The 22,308-nt window shown below is 38.6% G+C and overlaps 1 protein-coding gene and 1 non-coding gene across 7 annotated transcripts; one reads left to right on the top strand and one right to left on the bottom strand.

Annotated features, from left to right (window-relative positions):
• Nucleotides 1–1,715: 1,715 nt before the first annotated feature.
• On the bottom strand, nt 1,716–20,644 carry MOK (MOK protein kinase). 6 transcript variants are annotated; one of them, XM_071745564.1, is made up of 13 exons: nt 20,494–20,638; nt 18,790–20,309; nt 15,870–15,984; nt 14,049–14,138; nt 12,388–12,458; nt 8,752–8,830; nt 8,216–8,264; nt 7,122–7,300; nt 4,203–4,304; nt 3,617–3,790; nt 3,246–3,357; nt 2,125–2,325; nt 1,716–2,038 (listed from the first exon to the last, which is right to left on the bottom strand). In XM_071745564.1, exons 3-13 carry the CDS (start codon nt 15,887–15,889, stop codon nt 1,976–1,978), a joined length of 1,140 nt encoding a protein of 379 aa, XP_071601665.1. In that variant the 5' UTR covers nt 15,890–15,984; nt 18,790–20,309; nt 20,494–20,638; the 3' UTR covers nt 1,716–1,975. The 6 variants fall into 6 exon arrangements, with proteins under 6 accessions (XP_071601665.1, XP_071601663.1, XP_071601666.1 ...); XM_071745562.1 differs by lacking the exon at nt 18,790–20,309 and having other exon boundaries at nt 20,494–20,639; XM_071745565.1 differs by lacking the exons at nt 3,617–3,790; nt 18,790–20,309 and having other exon boundaries at nt 20,494–20,644.
• A 1,188-nt stretch (nt 20,645–21,832) lies between these two features.
• On the top strand, nt 21,833–21,906 carry TRNAI-AAU (transfer RNA isoleucine (anticodon AAU)). Its single transcript has one exon. It is a non-coding gene; the product is annotated as a tRNA-Ile (tRNA).
• The last annotated feature ends 402 nt before the right edge of the window (nt 21,907–22,308 follow it).

The raw sequence follows: 22,308 nt of genomic DNA, 5'->3' as shown, positions 1-22,308 counted from the left end.
ATTAACACCAAGGAACTCACCATCTTCCTCGCTCTGGGAAAAAGCCTGGAAAAGCTCATGATGCCTTTTGCTCATAGTTCCAAAGGTTGAGCAGGGGGTTACTGTAACACTGTTTTGTTGCCTGTAGATCTGCCATCCTTAATTCCATCTCCTAAGCTGAGCATCACACCTTTCTTTTATACACCCTCCATACCAGTTATTCAAAGAAATACTGTAATGTGTTAGTACTGAAACTGTTTATCTGCTCATCGTGTGGAATTTGGGCATGTTCAGAGTTACCTGGAAGCTGAATAGCAGAAGAAGGAATAGGATCTAATGCAGTTCCACCAGAATCCTACCAGTGCTGAGAGGCTGATTCTTAACCCCCAACCAATCAACAGAAAACAACCAAAAAAGCCACCTTCTGAAAAACCTGTAATTTAGAACAACTGTTGTCAATTTTCACAAATTGCTTATTCTATTAAAATCTCAGCAGGAGAGCTGAGAGCATAGTAAGCATAACTTTTACTCTATTCAAGTAGTATTTTTAGAAAAACTTTATGTTAACATGTATTTTATTGCACTGCTTGAGCTGCATCTTAAAGGATTAGAATAAATATTTTGTCTCTATTTACACCATCAATCTCAAACAGATGCTTAAGGGCTGGCTTAGTAACCTCACTGGGTTCTGTTACCCAGTGCATTTTTTCACAATATCTCCTGTGCAGCATTGACTGCTGATATAACATGCCCCTTGCCTCTTATCTCATCCATTGCTTGGTTTTCTCTTTTTTTGTTGCACAGAACATTTTGAGCAGCACCAGCAGTCCCAGAGGTGTTTGGTTACTGGTTCAAGAGGACAGGTGAAAAAGCTGGTCATTTCCCAATTACAAGCAGAGCAAATTTTAAAATTATTAAAAAATTACAGTAAGTTATTTGCAAAACCTGTCTTGCATGCATACTTAGGAGGCAGAAGATTTTTAAACCCGCAACTAAGTATGACTTGGAGAAACTTTTTTTTTTTTTTAATAGGAAAACTGTTCTGTAGCACATCACCAAATTTAAGTATTGCAAATTTTTAAGAGATCTTGAGTTTTAAAATCAGTGTTGACAAATTACAATAACTCCTCTTTACAAGTAAATGCCTTTTAACTCTTGATTTTTATAGCACTAGGAAACAGTAATTAAACATTAAATTTTTACTGATGACCTGTATGCAAAATTTCTGAAGCAGGGCAAGATATATTCTGTTACTGCTCCTTTAAGCAACTACCTGCAATGTCACTGTTAAAAGTTTTGATTAAGATCAATGGCTTGAAGAAAACGATGACTAAATTTTATTTCCTTTTGAATCAGATAAAAAGTCTCTTTAGCTTTTGGCTAGATTTCATTTATATTAAAATATTCAGCAGTTACAGAAACTGCATCAATATCAAGTATCTCGTATGACTGCATAATCTCTAATACCTCAATAAAACTTGAGGTTTAAGTTATTAGTACAGGAGTTAAATACTTTCCACAGTTGACTGAATACTATGCTTTACATTTTAAAAAATTGCAAAAGGCAGCTGTCATTTATGAACAGCATAATATGAAAAATGTATATTCTGTAAATAACATTCCATTTGTAATACTGAAACTCAATAATTTCTTGTTATTTTTAACCAACCACCTCCTCCATCCAGTTCTAAAACAAAAGACTACTTAGAAAGTTCAATAAAGAATGCTCTCTAAGCTCTGTCAGAACAATGCTTTAATTAAATACTGATACATTAATTGAATACTGATAAAATCTGTTCCCTTCAGGATCAGTGGTGGGCAAGCAGCCCTTCATAACCTTACGGGCTTTTCCTATAAGGTGTCAGAGAAACAAAAGAAGGTGCTGCTGTTCTTGTTAGAACTGTAACAACAGAAATGTGAGTGGTCTCTTAAGGCATAGTTGTGCATTTCCTCACACTCCAGGCACTTTACCAGGTGATCAGTAAACTCCTCCTCTTCATTTTATAGCAGGTAAGTGGAAGTGTTTTGGGGAAGACTTAAGTGCCTTCTGGTTGTCAGACTGTTGAGGAAAAAAGAGAAGGTTGAAATACACTCTGTAAAACACATTTTGCCATTACACTTTAATGACCAAATTCAAGTCTCTACCTTGATATTTGATCCCAAAAATCTAACAGACTGTAACACAGAGGTTTCACCGTGTTCCTTAGGTGGCCGGAAAACCGAATGCAATGTGGGAGTGGGACGGGAAGTCAATGTGGCTACTCCAGAATGATTTAGTTTTGGTAATTCTGCACCAGGAGGTCCATGTTGTTGTTTTGTTTTTTCCTGGACTTCCCTAAGAGAATGCTTTTAAAATAAATAAACAAGATTCCATTTCTTTTTGAGAACATTTTGAGGAATAAAAGAGAAAATCCAATTCATCAGATAAAAACAACCCTCAGACACATACTACTTCAGGTAATTATTTTTTTTTTTAATTTACTGCCCACTTGATGTTCTTGCAATTTCTCCTAAGGAACTTCTTGCAAAGCCTATAGTGATGAACCCCAGAAATAAATTGGTGGAAAAAGGGAATGCTTTAATGGAAGGAGAGTTAATGCTTTCAAGCTTAAAAGCAGAAAAGATATTTAATATTGTAATACTCTGTATTTGCGAGTTTTTCATGTAATACTAACTTCTACCTCACCCTGCTGATACAGTGAACTCTTAAGAGTGTATACATTGAGGTTTTTTCACCTAGTTTGAATATAAACAAGTTTTAATTTGCCAGAATTTTTAATCAGATTTTTTGATCTCCAGTGTGAAATACAAGTTTACGATTTTCCCATATACCATCTAAATACAAGATAATTAAATTTAAAAAAAAATATTTATTTGCTTAAAATGTAGACTGCAGGCCTGAAAAGGCAAAAGCACACTCTCTGTCTGTGCTACAACTTCAGCTGTAAAACTCTAAGTCAAAGGCAAGAGAGCAGGAAAAGAATGATGATTCTGAAGCAACACACATGGAACTGACCCTATAAATAACAGCAGCTATGACAAGAGTCCACTGAAGGGATTATGTGGTTATCACAGCTTCTAAATTCTAACTCGTGTTTCAGGGGGAAGGGAGGGAACTGCATGAGACCCAATCAAGACCAGTGTTCAGGCAAACTGAATAAAACCAAGTAATCAGCTTAAGTAAAACAACTGTTTCTAGCTAACAAGCTCAGTGTCACAAATTACTGTCTCTAAATGGACTGACAGTTCTTCCACTTAAGTATTACCTGCCTTCGACTTTCCTCTGAAACTTGCACCAAATGCAGAGGTACCTGCCCTGATCTATTTCCTGGTAATCTTGGGGTTTTGTGCATGGCCAAAGGTTGTGTATTGGCTTGCCTAAAAATTTTGGGGTAAAAAAAAATTAAAATAAAATGAAAAAAAGAAAAAAAAGAGGAAACCGTCAGTTGTGCTTTCAGTGAAGCTTGGACTCAGTTCAAAGAATGACAATGGCTGAATTATTTTCATTGTATTGCAAGCCATGTACCAGCACTTTAAGCAAAATTAATTTCAGTCCACTTTAAATAATAAGCACACAGCATTCCTCCCCCCTTTTTAATTTTAGTCTTCAAGATTGAAGTGATTTGAAGTCACTTGCCAGAGTTCTTGAAAATAAGGGTGCTGTAATGCTTGATGGGCAGCAATTCTCTCATCAGGATCATACATTATCATTGCATACAGGAGAGATAAGCCTTTGGGAGACAAATTGTGCACAAGAGGAGGTATTCCTGTTCCTTTTTTAAAGGGGAAATCAAATCCTGCCATTCTTGACCTGTGTTAAGCAAGTTGAAAACAAAACAGTTACTCATACATAGTCAGAGAGTTAGAATTTAGTGAAAAAAATTATTCCCATCTGATGTAGATAATCATTTACCAAAGACAAGCAAGTAATAGTTGGAAAAAATGTTTCCTTTTCTAGTAAGTCTGTCATTGCCCTTGAAGATACAATGGAAATAAACGGCCAAAATGGATACAGGCTCAGATTTCCTCTGCTTTACCTACAAGGATCAGGAATGTGTAACTGTCTCTGGGCAGGGATAGAAGACACCACTCTTTGTTCAGCAGCAGCCACAACAGAATTAGATTTTTGTGGTTGTTCCCTGAGCAGAAGTTGCACACAGTTGTACAGTTACATAGTGGATGTTCATACAGTGAGATGAACAACTATTGGGATGCATACTTACTGCTTGAACTTGCTGAGAGTTTTGTTAGCAGGAGTGCCTAAAACTTCATGGATTTTTGAAATTTGGTCCAGCTCATTAGATCCAGGGAAGAGAGGCTGAAAACTGCAAGGTAAGAGATGGTATTAGCACTGGAGAAGACGCAGTTAAATTAGTGTAAGTGGCACAACTACTACTTCAGGTAAATTTTTTTCATTTATGAGGAAGATACATTGTAGAATTACTCATCTGTGAACCAACCAACAACTGAAGAATAAAGTCAACAGCAGATGAATACGACTGCATGCTTGGATGGACAGAGTAGTTAGGGTTTTAAACAAAAATCTAAGGGTGCCCTCTCCTCACAGCTTCGGGGTAAGATATCATAGAATCACAGAATGGTTTGGGTTGGAATGGACCTTAAAGATCATCCTCTTCCAATCCCCCTACCATGGGCAGGGACACCTCCCACAAGGCCAGGTTGCTACAAGCTCTGTTCAGCCTGCCCCTGAACATTTCCAGGGAAGGGGCAGCCACAACTTGTCTGGGCAACCTGTTCAGTGTCTCACTACCCTGACACTGCAGAATTTCTTCCTAGTATCTAATCTAAATCTACCCTCTTCCAGTTTAAAACCATTCCCCCTTGTCCTGTCACTCCATGCCCTTGTAAAAAGTCTCCCCCCAGCTTTCCTGTAGGTCTCCTCAAGTCCTGGGAGGCTGCTTTAAGTCTCTGGAGCCTTCTCTTCTCCAGGCTGAACAGCCACAGCTCCCTCAGCCTGTCTGCAGTGGAGAGGTGCTCCATCCCTCTGATCATTTTGTGGTCCTGCAACAGCTTTATGTCCTTCTTATGTAGAAGAGGGGCCTTAGAACTGGGCACAGTACTCCAGGTGGGGTCTCATGAGAGTGGAGTAGGGGAGGAGATTCACCTCCTTTGGTCTGCTGGCCACTACCTAGCACACAGGTTCTTTGCAAGCATCAATACTGGAAAATCGGTCATTTGAACTGCATTTCACAGTTTGATCCTCTGTTAATATAAAACTTGCAGAGAGTCCTTGAAAACATTGTTCTAAATAGAGCTATCTGGCTTCACAAGTTAAATAGAGCAATCTGACTTCACAAGTTAGGTCTACTACATTTTTTTTTCTTGCATGTTGCCTTTTTCCATGTTAGCAGAGCATTTCCTTGGGCTTATAATTTAAGAAACATTTCAGTAATACCACAGTTCATGAAAGCAATACATTCAGCCCCCTTAGAAGAAGGAGGAAACTTCTTTTAACTGCTCACAAAATCAAGCAGCTGCCTGCACACTTCTCTGAATGTCTTTATAAAGCTTTGAGAAAAGGAAGGACAAAAAAGAATCTGATTCATCTTGTGTAGCTATATCAAGAGAAGTTGGGAGTAGCTTTTGTGTGAACTACAAATATATCCTGGCTTCAAATGTAAATCCATAACTTAGAGAAGAACAACCGTGCAGTCCACAAAAAGTGTAATGCGGGAATCATAATTTATAAGAAAGAGGGAGATCAACATTTTAACAGGTAACCATGACTGGGTAAAAACTAATAATTCTTACACAATGTGGTGTAAAGCAGAAAGGCTTACACAAATTTTCAATAGCAAAAACTGCAAGTTTCACTTGAAACAAAGGTGTCGATAACTTCCTTTAGCTTCACAAAGCTGTATCTTTTTTAATTCAGTCATTTTAATAAACATTTCTTATTTCTCTCTGAACACACCTACCAAGTCCTCTAAAATATGCAGTAGTTGCAAAAAATGAAATTTGTTACCTTAAGCTAAAATTATGAGGAAATATCTTTAAGGTTTTTTACCTTAAGAAAAATTCAGTTTGCAGCGTGTAATTTTCTTGCCTAACTTCAAAGCCCACTTGATTCAAATTGAAATGGAAAACCTCAGCATTTTTAAAGCAATTGGTCCCAATTTACTTTGCAAGAGAACTGCCACATTTGAGATTTTTCCTTTAACAGTTTTCTGACCAAAGCAGAACTGTTTCTCCAAGTTATCAGGCAAAGCATAAGGACTGTCATTTAATGTGATGGTAATGGCAGCAGCTGCACTTGCCATGTGGAGGAGGAGGAAAGAAGCAAAGCAAATGTTATCACTCATGGTTGCATATCAGAGACAGCAGTGTGGGAGGAGAATAAAGAACTCCTGCTGTTGCTAGGGCACAAATATACTGCAGAGATACTTATGGTGGTTATTCTTCCTTTTTTTCCTGGAAGACCGGTGACAAATTTTTTGAGTTATAGTTTCATCATTGAAAGCTTAAAGGACTTCAGTCTGGGTTTTCCTGAAGTCATCCTTCATCAGAACCCAACTTCAGGATATTCTAGGATCCTGACACAAGGGTTTTAAACACACTATCTTAAAAATCAAAGTAGCAAATCAGAGGGAGTGCCTTTTCTAATTCCTCTGGTCAAAACACGTGGGGAAAATGTTACCATTAAGTGCATTAACAAGACTGAGGAGAGCTAGTATGGCTCATTTCCTGTCATGAGCATCATTCTATTTTAGAGGTGAAGCAGAGGAAACACATTCGTACCAAATGCTAATATTAAGCCAATGAAAAACAAACAAACAAACAAAAAAACCGCCAAAAAAACCACAAAACAACAACAAAACCCCCAACACATAAACTTCCCAACTGTTTAAAAAATGTTTTTTTCCTTGTAAATAATATTTGTTGGTACTGTGTTCTCTTGAACATCCCACTGCTTTATTCCTAACCTGCCACAGGGTGAAGAGTGCTAGAGAAGCAAGACAGGATTACTGCCTCATGAACCCTGCAGACTAATCACAAAAGAAGCTTCCATAAAACCATGGAAACAAAGATCATATTAGTCACACCATGTCCTCCTTATTTCAGCTATTTACCTTTGATTTTCTTGATAAGTAACAAGGAAAACTCCCCACTAAACACTGTACCTTGCGATTTCATAGAAAACACAGCCAGCACTCCATATATCAATTTTGTAACTATAGTATCCATTTGTCAGAATGCACTCAGGAGCTTGGTACCAGCGTGTGCAGATATATTCTGTATGTGGCTGCTTAGAAGAGATAGTTGTACAAGATCCAAAATCTCCTAACTTCAGGGTCTTCTTCTGCAAAAATAAAGTATTTTGACAAGTTAGAAACACAAAAATGTTAAATCAAAGATCTTCCTTAAACATGTGGAGATTCCTAAAAGAAATCACAGATTACTTTAAGACTAAACTTTGAGAAATCCCATGGGTAGTATTATGGCAGTAAAACTGCATTAAAAAGCATCTCCAGGTCTCTCCAAGGCTTGAAGATATCTGTCCCATAATATTTGCAAATACCGTTCAGCACATCATTAAAAGAAAGAGCCAAGAGTTAATTGAAAAGCATATGGACTATTGCTGAAGGGAAGACTGCTAACTAGGACAGCTGGATTAAGTGATTTCCTTAGAGTTCTTGTGTTTAGCAGTGATATGCTAGGTGGGGCTTTGCCTTCTCTTTATAACAGCTTCTCCTCTACACTTAAAGACTTAAAAAAAAATTTATCTCCAGAAAATAATACTTCATAAACAGAATTTCAAAACACGTTTCAGCCATTAGCAAAATAACATTCTGAAACTGTCAGGATAAATTTTAATGAAGAAATCTTCTGAAAGCTATTACCTTCTGCTCTCTTTTGTATGAGTATCTTCCACTAAATGTAGGAATTAAATGTAGAAAGAAAGCTGCAGAACTGAACCCTATACTTGTTTCTAGGTTAACACAGGAAGGAAAATATATATTAATAGAGAATAAAGAAGAGGGTTTTAAATTGTAGTGATACAGGATGCAATGCATTTGATTAATTTCAGATTTTAGGTATTAACAAACTTGCTTGTTCATTCCTTCTAGATCAGGAATAAGTTATTATAAGTAACTGTCTATATTTTTTTAAAAACTGTACTTTCATTCATGAAGATACATTACTTCTCACAGTAAAGAGAAAAATACTTAGAAAATTCATTTTTAGTTAAATACTCTCACATAAAAATAATTACCTGTATTAATATGTTTTCTGGTTTCACATCTCTGTGAAATATCCCATTTCTGTACCAACATAAACACATCAGAGAGAAAAGTTCAGTAAAAAGATAAACATTATCAGTGCTTCCAGTTATTTATGAAATAACACTTCAAAGTTATCAACAGCATAGTAAAAAAAAATGAACTTTGCAACCACATTGAGACAACAGCTACAGGTAAGGGCCCAGGGAAAGGGCAAGCCCAGGAAGGGGAGCCCAGGCTTTCTGCTGTTGCTTTCACCACCTCTACCAAAGCATTGCGAGAGCCACCCCTTCCCAGAAGGGCTTCCTGCAGCAAGGACCAGAGCTCCTTCCTGGTGCTGGCAGCAGCACGGGCTGCCTGCTTGCTGCCTTCCAGGGCTCATCAAAGGCAATCACATATCTGGGCAATGGCCTTTTTCTCCCTGCAGCAGCCTGCTGCACCAGACAATTGTCTGTCCCTGCTTAGATGGCCCTGATATAAATGTATAAATACTTATACTGCAAAGCTGTTGCTGAACCAAGTCTCTTACCTATGTATGTAATCAAGAGATTTGCATAACTGGTACATGTAGTTCTTAATTTTTTTTTCAGGTAATGGCTTTTTCCTTCCTAGAATTAAATTTCAAGTTGTACAAATCCTTTTTAGCAAACAACAGAATACAAAAGAAAAAATATTAAAAATCACTCTTCGTCCTGCAGTAATGCATCAGACAGTAACTTTTTTCAGTTATACTATTGCTCTCATTTATAGCTAGCTTTGTACTACATTTTTCACTCAGCTTCAGACAGGATAACTTAGATTTCTGTATGAACAGCTCAGCTAGCAAGTGTAAATTCAGTAGTCTGTAATCTGCCTTAGCTTTTTCTGCATGTTTCTCTTACAGCACCTGTTTCTCCAAGTTGTAGCAGAACTGCAATATTTCACTTCTAAATTTCTAATTTCCTCTCTAAACAAAGTAATACTCCATAAGGTTCAAGATTCGTATCAATCACCTCAAATTACTGCAGTGCTTAAATGACTGCAATTCACATTTGACTTGCAAACTAAAGGTTAACCTGTGTAGTTCGGCTCCCTACTGCCCTTGTGCAATAATAACAGTTATAAAATTTATCTGTTTTTCAGAGCCATTCAGTAACTACTCAGCTTTTCTCTTTTATAGGCTCCAAAGGCCTTTTAAGCTTGCTGTAATGCCTTTATGTAATGCTGCAATGTCATCAACGGAGGCAGAAATGGTCACATTTTTGAAAAACAAAGCAGGTACTGATCTGCCTGATGAAAGTGGTGTGAGTAATGGGCTGGGGAGGAGGAGGGAGATGCCCAGGACAGTAACTCATTGAGGCTGCAGCCAGCAGGCCCTGTGCTCCTGACTGATTGCAGCATCCTCCAGTCACCACATAATCCTCTAAACAGGATTAGATATCAAAGCACTTGAGACCAACTACCATTTACACCAGGAGCTGTAGTGGAGATCAAGGGTGCTTTCAACATCAGGATCTTTGTCAGTTATAGTAGAAACGATTTTATAAAATGCAGCTATTCAAACCCACCCAGGTTATAATTAATATTTTTTAAAAATCAGGCCGTCACAAAAATAAGTCCTGCTCAATTGTTTCTTCATTACAGGTCACTGGTAAAATCTGGAGCAAGTGCTCTTCTACTTCCAGATTTATCATTAGATAAACCCTGGCTGGAAATAATGATGAAGGGAATCATAAGGTGGCAGCATGCAAAGCTACAATTGTTTCACTTGATGAAAAAAGTACAGCTCAGAGAGATGATGCCTCAGCTTTTCACATTAGTATTACAGTGAACTGTTCTAATTACACAAGTGTCTCCATACACCTTGTTAAATTAAAAAGTAATTTTCAGCCAACTTCTGCTTTTTCTTCAGTACAAAATCTATTACAAACCATGTTTGCATCCCAATTTTTCTAGCAAAGCTTTTTAAAATTGTTTTTCAGCTATGTTAAAATTAATTCTGCAAGATTGAGAGTAGTCAGGAAATTACAAGCCTTTGCATTACTAGATACTATTATTTTTCAAAAAAAACTACAAATTATCTGAAATAGAACTACTTTTGTACACTCTGAAAACTGCTTTGTGACAGAGAATTGTTAATGAACACAAATGAATTGTTCTACAAATTAGTAATGCACTCCTTCAGATGACAATGCTGAACATTCAAAAGGAACTATTTTTACTTGTCATTGTTATTTAGATATTCTCAGTCAAGAAGTGTTTTGGCTCAGAACTAATATTATTTTTACAATTTAATTCCATACTTGGAATCTCTACTATATTTATTGTTTGAAATTGCTACCACGTTATGTTTCTTGACTTTGCAATAAGCCTTTGCAAGTAGAGCTGTTCATGGGAGAAAATAAATGAAAAATTATTTCTGCCTCGTAGGAAATTGTGGTGTTGACAAGTCTACTTTGAAAATCCAAAGTTGATTTCTGAAAAATGCAAAGCACTTAAGACAAATTAAATACTTTAATACTTCAAAATATATTATAAAATTATTATAATTTTCATAGGAATCTGTTTTTCATTTTACCATTTTATTCTATGATTCTATGATTTGACATGCTCCATCCCATGTGTCACCAACTTGTATGTATAAGGTGAAAATAAAACTGTATCATGGGATACACATGGGATACACACGGGAAACACAGAGCAGACACAAAATCCAGACCATAAAGAAGAACCAGCAATGTACAGAATTTCAGGCAGACCCAGATTAATGTTTGGATAACCCCTAATGGCAGCATTTCAGATTACAATTCAGCCCAGATTTAATTCTGAACTGATTCACAATGCCATAGAAATCTATATTTTTTAAAACTAAGTGGCAAGAAAACAATCTTCTCACAGAAAACTTGAACTTGATAAAAGCTGTCTTTTCAAATAAAAAAAACAACATAGCTGAACATACTGAATCTATTAGACTAATTTCCAACTCTATAAAATGCATAGTACAGCCAGCTTTTTCACATGAGAAGAATGAGAGAAACACTGAGAAATGTAGCCAAATGAAAGTAGATACTCTGAGGTTAATAATAATAAAAAAAAGCAGTTAAAAAGCAAACCTAAACATTCTGATTTTTCTTAACTGACATACAGTGTATTTTCTGGAAGGAGAAGATGCAGAATAATTTTTAATGCACTGGACTAACATACTATCCAATGTGATCTTCTTCCTATATGCTGTTACTCTGACTTTACAACTTAACAAATTTATCTTGGTAAAATAAAATGTCGTTTAAAACCAGCAGATATTAATGTCTGCTTCAGTGATCAGTAAACAACTGTATTTTAATCCTGAATTCTTATCTAGGTCAGGAACAGGGTTACTCCTTTTGTTAGAGATCTGAATACTGTGTCACTAATGTAATGTTTGGGAGCAAGTCTTTTTTCTGTTCTATTACACTGAATGACAGTTGCATGCTCAGTTATTTAAATGAATCTCCCAACTGCTAAGACATTACATATTTTTTATTATTCAGAAGAAAAAACCCTCTTTTGACATTGAATTATACGTGTCCCCTCATTTGCTATATCCAGCTCCTTTGATATCTATAAGAGATCTGGTTTTAAATCAGCTTTTATTCTAAACTTTTTTGTAGGAACTCTTCTTTAAACTTTATGGTCTCCTGTCTACTTCTACTTCAACAAACATCTTCAGAAATTTTAAATACAGGAAGTTTCAGGAAACAATGTTATTTTAGAGAAAACATGGTAAAAGGCATTTTAACCAGATATCAATACTGAATATCATTCTTAATTGATTCAGTAGTTTGTGAAACAAATGGGAATAATATCATTACAGTCCTCATCTAACAAAGAACCTACTTAAGTTGTACTTTTTGTTACATAAAGCAATTATTTTGTGTTTTGCAATAAGCATTCTCCCTGTTTTCGTGTAGCTTGACTGTAAAAATAGATGGCTATTGACCTGGTTCATTGGAAACCTTCTGCATACGTCCATGCCTTAAACAAGTGGGTAGACTGCACTGGAAAGAAATAAGGAGTAAAGCACTACTACACAAAAATTCCCTCTAAGTTTAATAGGAGGTAACAGTGAACAACCAAGTGAAAAATAATTCCACTTTGTGATCTACACAAGAAGAGTTCGTGTAATTCTTAAGCATAGGCTACATACCTTTTATCAGCTCATAAATATTCATGTTCATAAGTTCACATATCAGTGAAAGGGAGCCATTTCTTCTATCACTGATGAAACAAATAAGGAGATTTTAAGCCAGAAGTTTTGATTAGTACACAGCACAATAAGAGTACGAAATTTCATCAGAAAGAAAAACTACGTTTTTTTTTTTAATTGATACTTTGTCATAGAAGTTTTCCAACTTAGGGTCTGAGGTATCATAGCTTTTGTTTATATTAACCAGAGTGTCTGTTGGAAAAGTTAAGTGATTGACTCCATGAAGTATTTGAAAATATGTTTTCTGGGAATATCACACTGATCAGTATCAAGGAATTTCCAGCAAATTAACTGATACAATGCTACAATAAAAGACAGGAAAGCCATTACACCATAAATGAAAATACTACTTAGTTAGGTCATCAGTAGTTCTATTACATGGGAATGAGTATCTGACTGAAATTTGTGTTTTGCTGACAACAGCTCTTTTAAGTATTACCATGATACGGTAATACTTCTGACACTTTATTTTCCATTTCACTGCCCTGCAGGGCAAACATCTTCAGGTCTTCAGTTTTTCTCATAAGGTAACTGCACTGAAGTACACCCCCTCCATTCCATTAACCCAAACAGCAAGAGGTTGAGGGTACAATCTGCAATTCAGTTTGCAGACAGACTGTGAAAGAGCTAGGCGAGCTGCCTGGCCATCTGGATTACACTTTGTTAGCAACACAGCAGCTGAAGCTGAGAATTCCAGAAATCTAAGCTGCTGACAGGATTACCAGCTTTTTATATGCTTGTAGAAAACAGGCCTGTCAGTAACAGTACCAGAACCCTGAGGAGAGGAATAAGACAGCCTGAAGACCAAGGAAAAAAAATTATTTTAGAGCAGTCAGCAAGTTTTGTGTCAGACATTTGAATAATGACTTACATGTCTGTTGTTGCAGTTGTGAAGCTTAATGCAGAGCCATGGAGTAAATGCTGCTAAAACATCTGATCTCTTTGTGAGACAGAACATGTCCCCAGAAGACTCTTAAGTGTCTAATGAGGCTAAAGAACCCAACTTCATCACTGACTGATCTCTTCAAAACACATAGCTCAGCTGCTGCCTAATTTAGAGATCTAAACTTTTATGAATTGCAAAGGTGTTTCTGTAACTTTTCCTATGAAATGATACTGCAAATTACTTTACCTCAATCCCTAGTTCAAAATGACAAGTCAAATCACGACTCTTGAAGTACCAGAGTCTCTTTCAGCAGATAAGCTCTGACCAAAATACCATCTCCAGCAGATGTGATGTGCAGCTAAAGCACTCATTTGATATGGAATAGGGGTTGAAATCACCAGCAAGTACTGCATACTATGCCATGAAGTGTAGCTATGAGTATAATATATCTTGTCTGTAGTTTTAATAATGATGTTGAAATATTTTACAAAAGAGCAAATATTCTGCAAAAGACCCAGAGCAAGTGATAGCTATATCACATTTTCTTAACAAAAAAGGCATTAATACTTCAGAATTTGACAAATTTGTTGGGTTTTTTTCTTTCTGTGGGAATAAAAAGCTGGTTAAGTGCCTACAGGTTGCAGCTGGACCTAAAAGTTACTGAGTATCATTCAAATAAAGGAATAAGGAATAAAGAAATAAACACCATACTTACAAAACAACTTCATGCAACTGAATGATATTAGGATGGTGACTCAGTTTCCTCAGTGCTTGTACTTCTCTCAGGCTATTGACTTGTTCCATACTGAAGTTGAATTACAAAGAAAAGAGGAAGGCTGACTTGCAATCAGGAATTGGATTGTAATTGTCCTTCTTCACTGTCATGAGACCACCAGGACCTACACAACTTCATTCTGCAACTGAACTTTTAAATGCAGGACCTGATAAATTGTTTGCTGCTTTGTTTCTTTATAGACCAAAGCAATGACCAGGAAAATGGCTTTATGCCTTCTTTCAGTCTGGAGTAGGTGTACTAACCCAAACAAGGTAAGTAGTGTTGTATGGTACTCCAGACATCAGTCACCATACCAAGAAGCTATCTGGGAGGAATTCTGTATTGTGTAAATAGTAGGTATGATACTTACTCTGTGCTGGTGTAGCATCCTTCCAAATGCTGCTCAGCACAATGCTGACACTTACAATCTAGTGTTGCCAAATTTAGCATTTAAAATTAAGTTTTGATGCTATCCTCTCAATTATTACGTTGCCCTTGTAGATTTCAACAAACTGCATGCTACAGAAACTCTATCAGGAAACAAAAAGCTTTGCACACTATGTAATGGATCAGAACAGGACACGTCTTTTCACAGTAATACTTAAAGACAAGAACAGTATTTTCCAGTATGAAACTAGGAGAAATACCTTGTATGGTTTAAAACACTGTAACCCATTGCTAAAAGAGTTCATTTAACCAAAAGAATGTCACTCAATTCATCAGAGGCTTAAAGGATGACAAGAGTTTTTAATAGTGCTATTTTACTTATTATTATGCCCTACCACTGAACTGTGTACCACCTGCCTTTGATGTAGCTGTGCAGTTAGTTTAAATACTGCTCTAATCATAAATTGCACAATTTGGTCAGTTGTAGGTAATGTATAAATGGACTGACAGTCCTCTTAACAACACCATAGAGTCAGAAGCCACATGACTTGAAGATGTTTGAGCTCCTTTTTTCCTTTTTTTTTTTTTTTTTTTTTTTTTGGTAATTTTGGTCTTTGAAGCTCCAAGTTATGTTGTGAAATCTCACCTAGGAGCAAAATGTCCCATTTTACTTCTTATGTACAATGTGTAACTCCCACGGGCTTCACTGGGAACTTAATGTATTCAACTGAGAATACAAAGTCATTGACCTAAAATGCACTGTTAGGCACTTACATTTTTGGAGGAGAACGTCTGCTCATGTCTGCTTCTACATAACCCTCTCCTCTATTTTTCTAACTAATAAAAAGCACCTATTTTGTGACTACATAGCACCTTGCTGATGGATGTAATTAAAAAAACGCTAAATATGAAGTAGAACTGATGCTACACATGGACTAAGGATAAAGACAGTGGTTTTAACTTGCATTAAAAGAGTATTTAAACTAAGACTGAAAAAAAAGTATTGACCAGAGGAAGAACTGGCACATTTTCTCCTCTGATTGCTATTTACAGCAAAAAGAAAAACAGCAGAAATATACTTGGAAAGAGAGAAATCAACTATTTAGAAATCAACTATTTAGTCCTCATTCTTCTCCCTCCACCCTCAGTCCAGTGGCCAAGCAGCACTTAGTACAGTGGATTACATCAGTTTGAGTATTCAAGGAAATAACCCCCATGCCTTCGCCCTACATAATCATCAGCAGAGTTCCCTTTCTGTACTACATGCAACTACTACTGTACTACTACTTTTTATTACCTGTGTACTCAAGAAACTTCAATTATTCTTACTTTCTGGATTTCAATATGCTTTTCAGTAGTAATCTGAGTACATACCTTTCAAATCGTTGCTTCATGCGTTTACATGCATAGTACTTTCCATCCTTAAGATTCAGTGTCTTCAGAACATCAGAAAATGTTCCCTCTCCTATCTTACAAACTGTTTTATATTCTAAAAGGAAAAATATACTGTTTCAGTATGTTTTAGAATAGAAATTGTTATGAAGAGTGCATAGCAAGCCATACTCGATTTGTTAAATTCTGAATTGGAATTTTTTTTATTAAAAGGTTTCTTTTTGTTAACATACATTTATTTATATCTTAGATAATAAACTACTACCTCCTTCCTCAGAGACATGTCTCTGCGCACAGCACTTCATACCTTTCTTCTGCTGCAGCACATTAGCAACTCATACCTGAACTTACTCTTTGATTCTTTAACCAAAAACCCCTCTTTATTTACACTCTGCTGAAAACATGAAATTATCTTGAAAAGCAAGTGTGTCTTGTCATTATTCCAACAGAGGTTTTGTTCTTGGTTTGGTGGGTTGGTTGGAGTTTTTTTGTTTCGGATTGGGAGTTTTTTGTTTGGTTTTATTTTTGTTTTTCTTTTAATCAAAGCAGTTGCTGACTTTCAAACTTTATTCCCATATGAAATTCAGATATTAGTTTTGCATTAGGCCAAAAATAACACTTGGCACAAACAAAAGAACGTGAGAATCAGACAATTCTAGTTCTGCAGAATTTTAAGAGATTAAGCAGATAACAAAAGAGTTATGAAAAAGGCATTATTTATATTAATTTCTGAGTCCTTTCCCGATTTCCTTCAAAACTGTCATTCTTTTATTTCCTCCTTTATTCCCCCTCAGCTTTGTGATTAACTGTTCCTTACAAATCCCACTGCCTGGTTCCTTTCACCCACTTTGTCCTCTGGTTTCCTTTTTATTTTTAGCACCTACAGATTCTATCCTTGACAATTCTTCCAGCAATTTCATTGGAGCAAACCCAAATTCTGGTAAGCTTTATGCTGCTGTTGCTTTTGACACAGACTTATTATTTAAAGGAAACCCAAACCCAGTCATTTTGAGGGAGGCAGAGCAGGAAGCCTTTTCTATCACATTAAACCCTTCAAGGGAGTCAGAATAACTGCAGGAGTCTTAAGCTTTGTCCATAGGAGCAAATTCAGTGAAGTGTAGTTGCCTGTGTTAGTTACTGTGACAAGAGTCCCTAGCATGAAACCAGCGTGTGACAACCACCACCCTCCTAGGCACCTTCCCAGACTGATGCGAGGACTCCTTCTTGGGTCATTCCTCAAGCAATTTCTGTGCTACTGCCTTGTTCTGGGAAATAAAGAGAATTTCCTAGCACAGATGTGGACCATTTCATGCCAGTTTATGTTTGTGTCCAAGGAGTTTTCAGATATGTTTAATTTACAAGTGTAAATACAGCCTCACAGTGGAGAAAGTCTGCCAAGAACTTTTGCAGAGGAAGTTACTTAGGCAGGATATTCTGATGCTGTCTTCCAACCAGCAATCAAACTGTGTTGTCTTCATTGCTTTTTATCTCTCCAACTTTCACACTTAATTTCTGATAAAAAAAGGGGTGTCTTTCCTTTCCTTGTGACCCAACTACTTCTATTTTAATTAGTAGAAACCTTTCCCTTTCAAATCCTTCTTTCTCCAATACAGTAATGGCACTTCTGTGAGAACTGTCAGCTGCTCTTAGCAATTTTATCACTTGCTGCTCTGGTTTTCTGACCATTATCCATCATGCTGGATCATAAGCTAACTAATTAGGCCATCTAAATTTGAAAAATAGGAAAAAACATAGTAATTAAAAATAAATTACACCATCTAATACACTCTACACAGGCAATAAACCTACAGAACTATTTTCAAAGAAGAAACAGAATTTGAGAATCATTATAGGTAAACCAAGAAATCTCTATTGGGGATTCCAAAACAAGGAAGCAACCATAAGACTCTTTAATTCATGTGGCTGTTATTTGGTAACTGGTCAATTAATGCCTTAAGCAAGGTGATCCCCTAGCCATCAGCATTCACTAAACAACATCACTGAGCAAGTAACATGCTGTGTCAGCAGAAACCACACTGCACCGTGCCCCCTACTCCCACCTTAAGTTTTAATTTCCTAAGTAACTAATTATGACATGGAGATAGTAGATTCAGGACACATCATTCCCACTTTTGCAAGATTCAAAAGAAAAAGTGTCAATGGATTTTTTTCTGTAGCAACTGATACTCTCCAGTCACTCAGATCCAGACCATGTTATATGCTCTTATGTCAGAGCCAGACACCTTGGCAAAAAATACCCAAGGCAGACAAAAAATAATTGGCTATTTATTGATCTACTCTTTGATAGATGGTAATCCCATATTCTTATTTTCTTAACTGAAAATAATTGGTTCTCTGTGATTTAAAATAAATAAATTATATAATTTATAATATATAAGTATATTATAATTGTCTGAAATATAATTATATATAATATCTTGTATATATTATATTAGTATTATATATAATATCTGAAATATAATTATCCAAAAAGATCTTATTTATGGTATACCAGCCACGGGTGTTAATGAAGTGAAGTTCTTGGAGAAACACAGGGAGAGCATTATTGTACAAATTTATTGAAAATATTTTTAAGTATATAAAGAAGCCAGATAGTATGTGCTTATATAATTTGACTCTGTTTCTGTATTCTTCTAAACATGTATTTTGCTCCTACAAGAGAAGACAATGGAGGGCTACAAATAATGTGAATTTAAAAAAAAATTTCAGCTGAAGAGTTTTAATAGTATGAGTTAACCGTCTTCACACTTGAAAGCTTCCTTACAGCACTAAATATTTTTTCATGTAAGCATGCAAGGTTCATTTATTTAATTTTTTATGGTAGAATGCTATATGTACAAAATAAATCCCCCCCACGTGACAAACAATTTGAGGCTTTAACCTGGTATTTAAGACAGAGTCATCCAGTGAAAAGAATGATAGCAAAGATCTGAATAATTTCAATTGCTTGAATGAAGTGCAGAATCAGGAATGAAAACAGCATTATTTGAAATGTTGCTTTCAGGCATAAAGTCAACACGTCCACTCTCAACACAACAGGTCACTGGGGATGAGAGCGCTTTTCTCCAAGGGAGAAAATGAGAATGATCATGTGGCAAGTTAGTTATAATTTAATAAGAAGCTGCAAGGAAATCACACATTGTAATAATAATAATAGGAAAACTATATGGACAAAGAAGAGGTACAATCTTGGATTCAAATGTACTAAGAATTTAAAACAAATTTTGAATTTGCATCTATAATCAAAGATTTCTGGAGATCTACTTCAGCACTGTATAATTGATCCTTCAAAAGGGACCAGGTGGCACAAAAACCCCACCAAAACAAGAGATTTCAGACACACTGAAAGGGAATAGGTCAAAGCCTTCTAATGCTACAAATTAGAACTAATTACCAGTTTGTATAGTAAAAAACAAAGAATGACAGAAATGTTAAAAAACTTTATCAGCATTTTAAGACTGAAAGCCTTGAGGATGAGATTAAATAAAGTCTTCCTAATCACTGTTAAGCAATTCTTTCATCACTTATATATCAAGCCAGGTATTACCTAACCTCTTCCTTCCCTCCCCTCTGTTTCAGCACACACAGATGTCCAGGCTTACAACAGCTACCAGAGAGGCAGACAATGGTTAAGAAGAGTAAGTTGTACCAATATGAACCACTCTAACAACAAAAAAGTAGCCATGAAAATGGCAAACAGGTAATCACTCAACAGAAGGGCAGTTCAGTGTGCAAGAGGGTACAGAACTCAAGAAATTAAGAATGATGTAATTAAAATTATGGCCAAGTGATGGAATTCAAAGATGACACTTGTATTACTGTAACCAGAGAACACAGACAGCCAATCATCATTTGGAATGAAAGAAAACAATCCAAAAAGATATAGAATACTGTACTGCCATAGTCAAAACAGGTTATTATAAAAACCTAAAGCAGATATTTTGTTGCAAAGATGCCAAGATGCCAAGGAAGAAAAAGCCATGGCATTTAAATGCCACACTGATGCACATAGAATAAAAGAAACAACACCAAAAAATTGAGAAAGCAACAAGAACTTCAGATCCAGCCACAGTCACAAGACCACGGAACATCATAATTGCATTTAGAAAAGGACCAAACATGTAGGATGTGGCATGAGGTGATCTGAAAAAGGATGCAAAGTAATGGAAGCAAAGACTCGCAGAACACAGAATGAGAAAACTTAGCAATTTCTGTGAAAGTACTTAGAGCGACCAGACGACAGACAGGCTGCTGCTAGGGGTGGGAGAGAGATTTATTAAGCACCCTGCTGAAGGGGAGGACCGGCATGCAGAGAGAGAGCAGCGTTTACACGTGCGGTCTCGGTACGGAGATCTGGGAGATGCCAGCGGGCACAGCGGTTTGCAGGGACTACGAAAGCACCTACGAACATCAAAGCCCGGGTGATCCCTGCACGGTCCGGGTCGCCGGTCCCCTCGGGCCAGGGTGGCCAGTGACAGCCGGCCTCCTCCGAGACGCCCGGGCCCGCGCCACCCCTGTGGAACAACCCTCTGCCCGCGGCCTCCACACCGAGCAGGGCCTGCCGCTTTCCCCTGCGCCGCCTTACTGTACATCCTGCGCTCGCCTGCGGGTCTCAGGGTGAGCGAGAGAGCGGCCGGGCCCCTTCCGGACCTCCGAGCACCTCCCGGCTCGGCCCTCAGCACGCCATGTTGTGTTCCCGTCACCCTGGCAACGGCGCAGGCCCCGGCCCCGGCCCCGCTCCCGTGGCTACGTCACGGCACGCGTCACGCCGCTCGACAGCCCCAGTGCGGCTGCGGGGCGCGGGGGGCACGGGTGGCACCGCCTCTGCTCCCGCTGCGGCTCGGGAAGGGCGGGGCGGGGCGTGCGATTGTCCCTTCAGCGAGATGCGGGACGGGACGGGCGGCTGTGACTGCCGGGCGCGGAGCCATGTGGTGGCCCGGCACCCGCGAACCGCCACGGCCCTTGGTACCTCTGTGTGTGTCTTCGTGCCCTGTGGAGCCATGCTGCTCCGTGGGTCTGACTTTCCTTTAGTGAGGGGTTAATGCCTGCAGCCCGGTGGGGGAACCGGAACCGATAAGGGGCCGCATAAATCCAGCGGCGGCAGCAGTGGCCCTGGCTGGTGTCGGTGCAGAGGATGGGTATCGGCAGCCGCTCGGACGAGCTCAAGTTCATCCTCGGTGATGTCCTTCGTGGTTCTGTGCCGGTGCAGGTCTGCGCTGGGTGGGCTGGGGGGCTCGCTGGGTTCGGCGAACGCAGCGCGGATCTCCAGTTCCCGGCTTGAACGAGGAGTGTTAAAAGGAGAGACGAGGATCTGGACGGTGGGCCCGCTACGAATTAACCACCTTCGCCTTTACGGAGTTCTAGGGAGTCGGTTTATTTGGGAGAGTCGTCCCCACACCCCTTCATGGCGTTTCCCTTTTGCTAAACAGACATAATGTATTTTCACATCTGCTTCAAAACTCAGAAGACAAGTTGTCTTAAATGCGGTATACGTAGTAAAAAAGCAAAGTAATAAAGAAACTCACTGATCTGTTTATGCAAACTAGGATGCTAACAGTGCATTAAATAGCCAGAAGAGGAAATATAAACTCCCCAAATAAATATTTTGTTTCATTATATGAAACAATGATAATTTGTTCGAAAAACTGAGGAGAAGCGAAACTCTGTCCTCCGAAACATTGACGGAGAGGCGAAGCTGCCCCATGAAAATGTCCTGTTGCTGGCTTTACTTCCCAGGCGCTGCATCTCTATGGGGGGTCCCGGTGCTTTCTAGCTGAGCTGATGACACTGTTGGCAGCTGTGCTGGCTCCGGGCTCCTGGGGAGGGGGGGGGGGGAGCATCCCCACCGTCTGTTATCTCTTGTTTCCCAGTCAGCTTTTTAAGCACTAGGAGATTACACCCTGGGGAGCTTACTGGTGTCGCGGGGCCGGTTAGCTCAGTTGGTTAGAGCGTGGTGCTAATAACGCCAAGGTCGCGGGTTCGATCCCCGTACGGGCCAAGCAGCTGTTCTTTTTCTTCCCCGCGGTGTTCCCAGGCCGCAGCTGCCCCGCCGTCCCGTCCCATTTTGCTGACACGTGTTACCGCGGCACCGAACACGGCGGCGGGGCTCACCCTGCACGGCCGCAGCCTTCATCGCTACCTCGTGCTTCGGCGGCTGATGGAGCCAGCCCCGGCAGAGCGTGAATCCCGATTTCAGCGCGGGGTGCTGCGTGCCCGGGTCACCCCTTCGAGCGCTTTTCAGTCACGGTTTCGCTATAAGCGTGGGACACTCTCGCTTGCCACCTGCTTGGTGGTCGCACTCCTCGCAAGTGTAACAAACCCCCCCAAGGGAGGGACGAGTGGCGGAGCGCGTAGTCTTAAAAAGGACACTTAAGAGAGGGAAACCGTACAGGCGCCCATT

This window comes from Heliangelus exortis, chromosome 5 (assembly GCF_036169615.1).
Source record: "Heliangelus exortis chromosome 5, bHelExo1.hap1, whole genome shotgun sequence".
Classification (NCBI taxonomy): Eukaryota; Metazoa; Chordata; class Aves; order Apodiformes; family Trochilidae; genus Heliangelus; species Heliangelus exortis.
Note: the sequence above shows the minus strand (reverse complement) of the source record. Positions and strands in the feature narration are given on the sequence as shown.

What these genes read in the sequence shown, in the direction of transcription:
- MOK (XM_071745562.1), bottom strand. An exon ending in ATGAAGCAACGATTTGAAAG is followed by an intron (nt 14,139 to 15,869) that starts GTATGTACTCAG and finishes ATTCAACTTCAG; the next exon opens with TATGGAACAAGTCAATAGCC. An exon ending in TCTCTTGATTACATACATAG is followed by an intron (nt 8,265 to 8,751) that starts GTAAGAGACTTG and finishes ATGTTGGTACAG; the next exon opens with AAATGGGATATTTCACAGAG.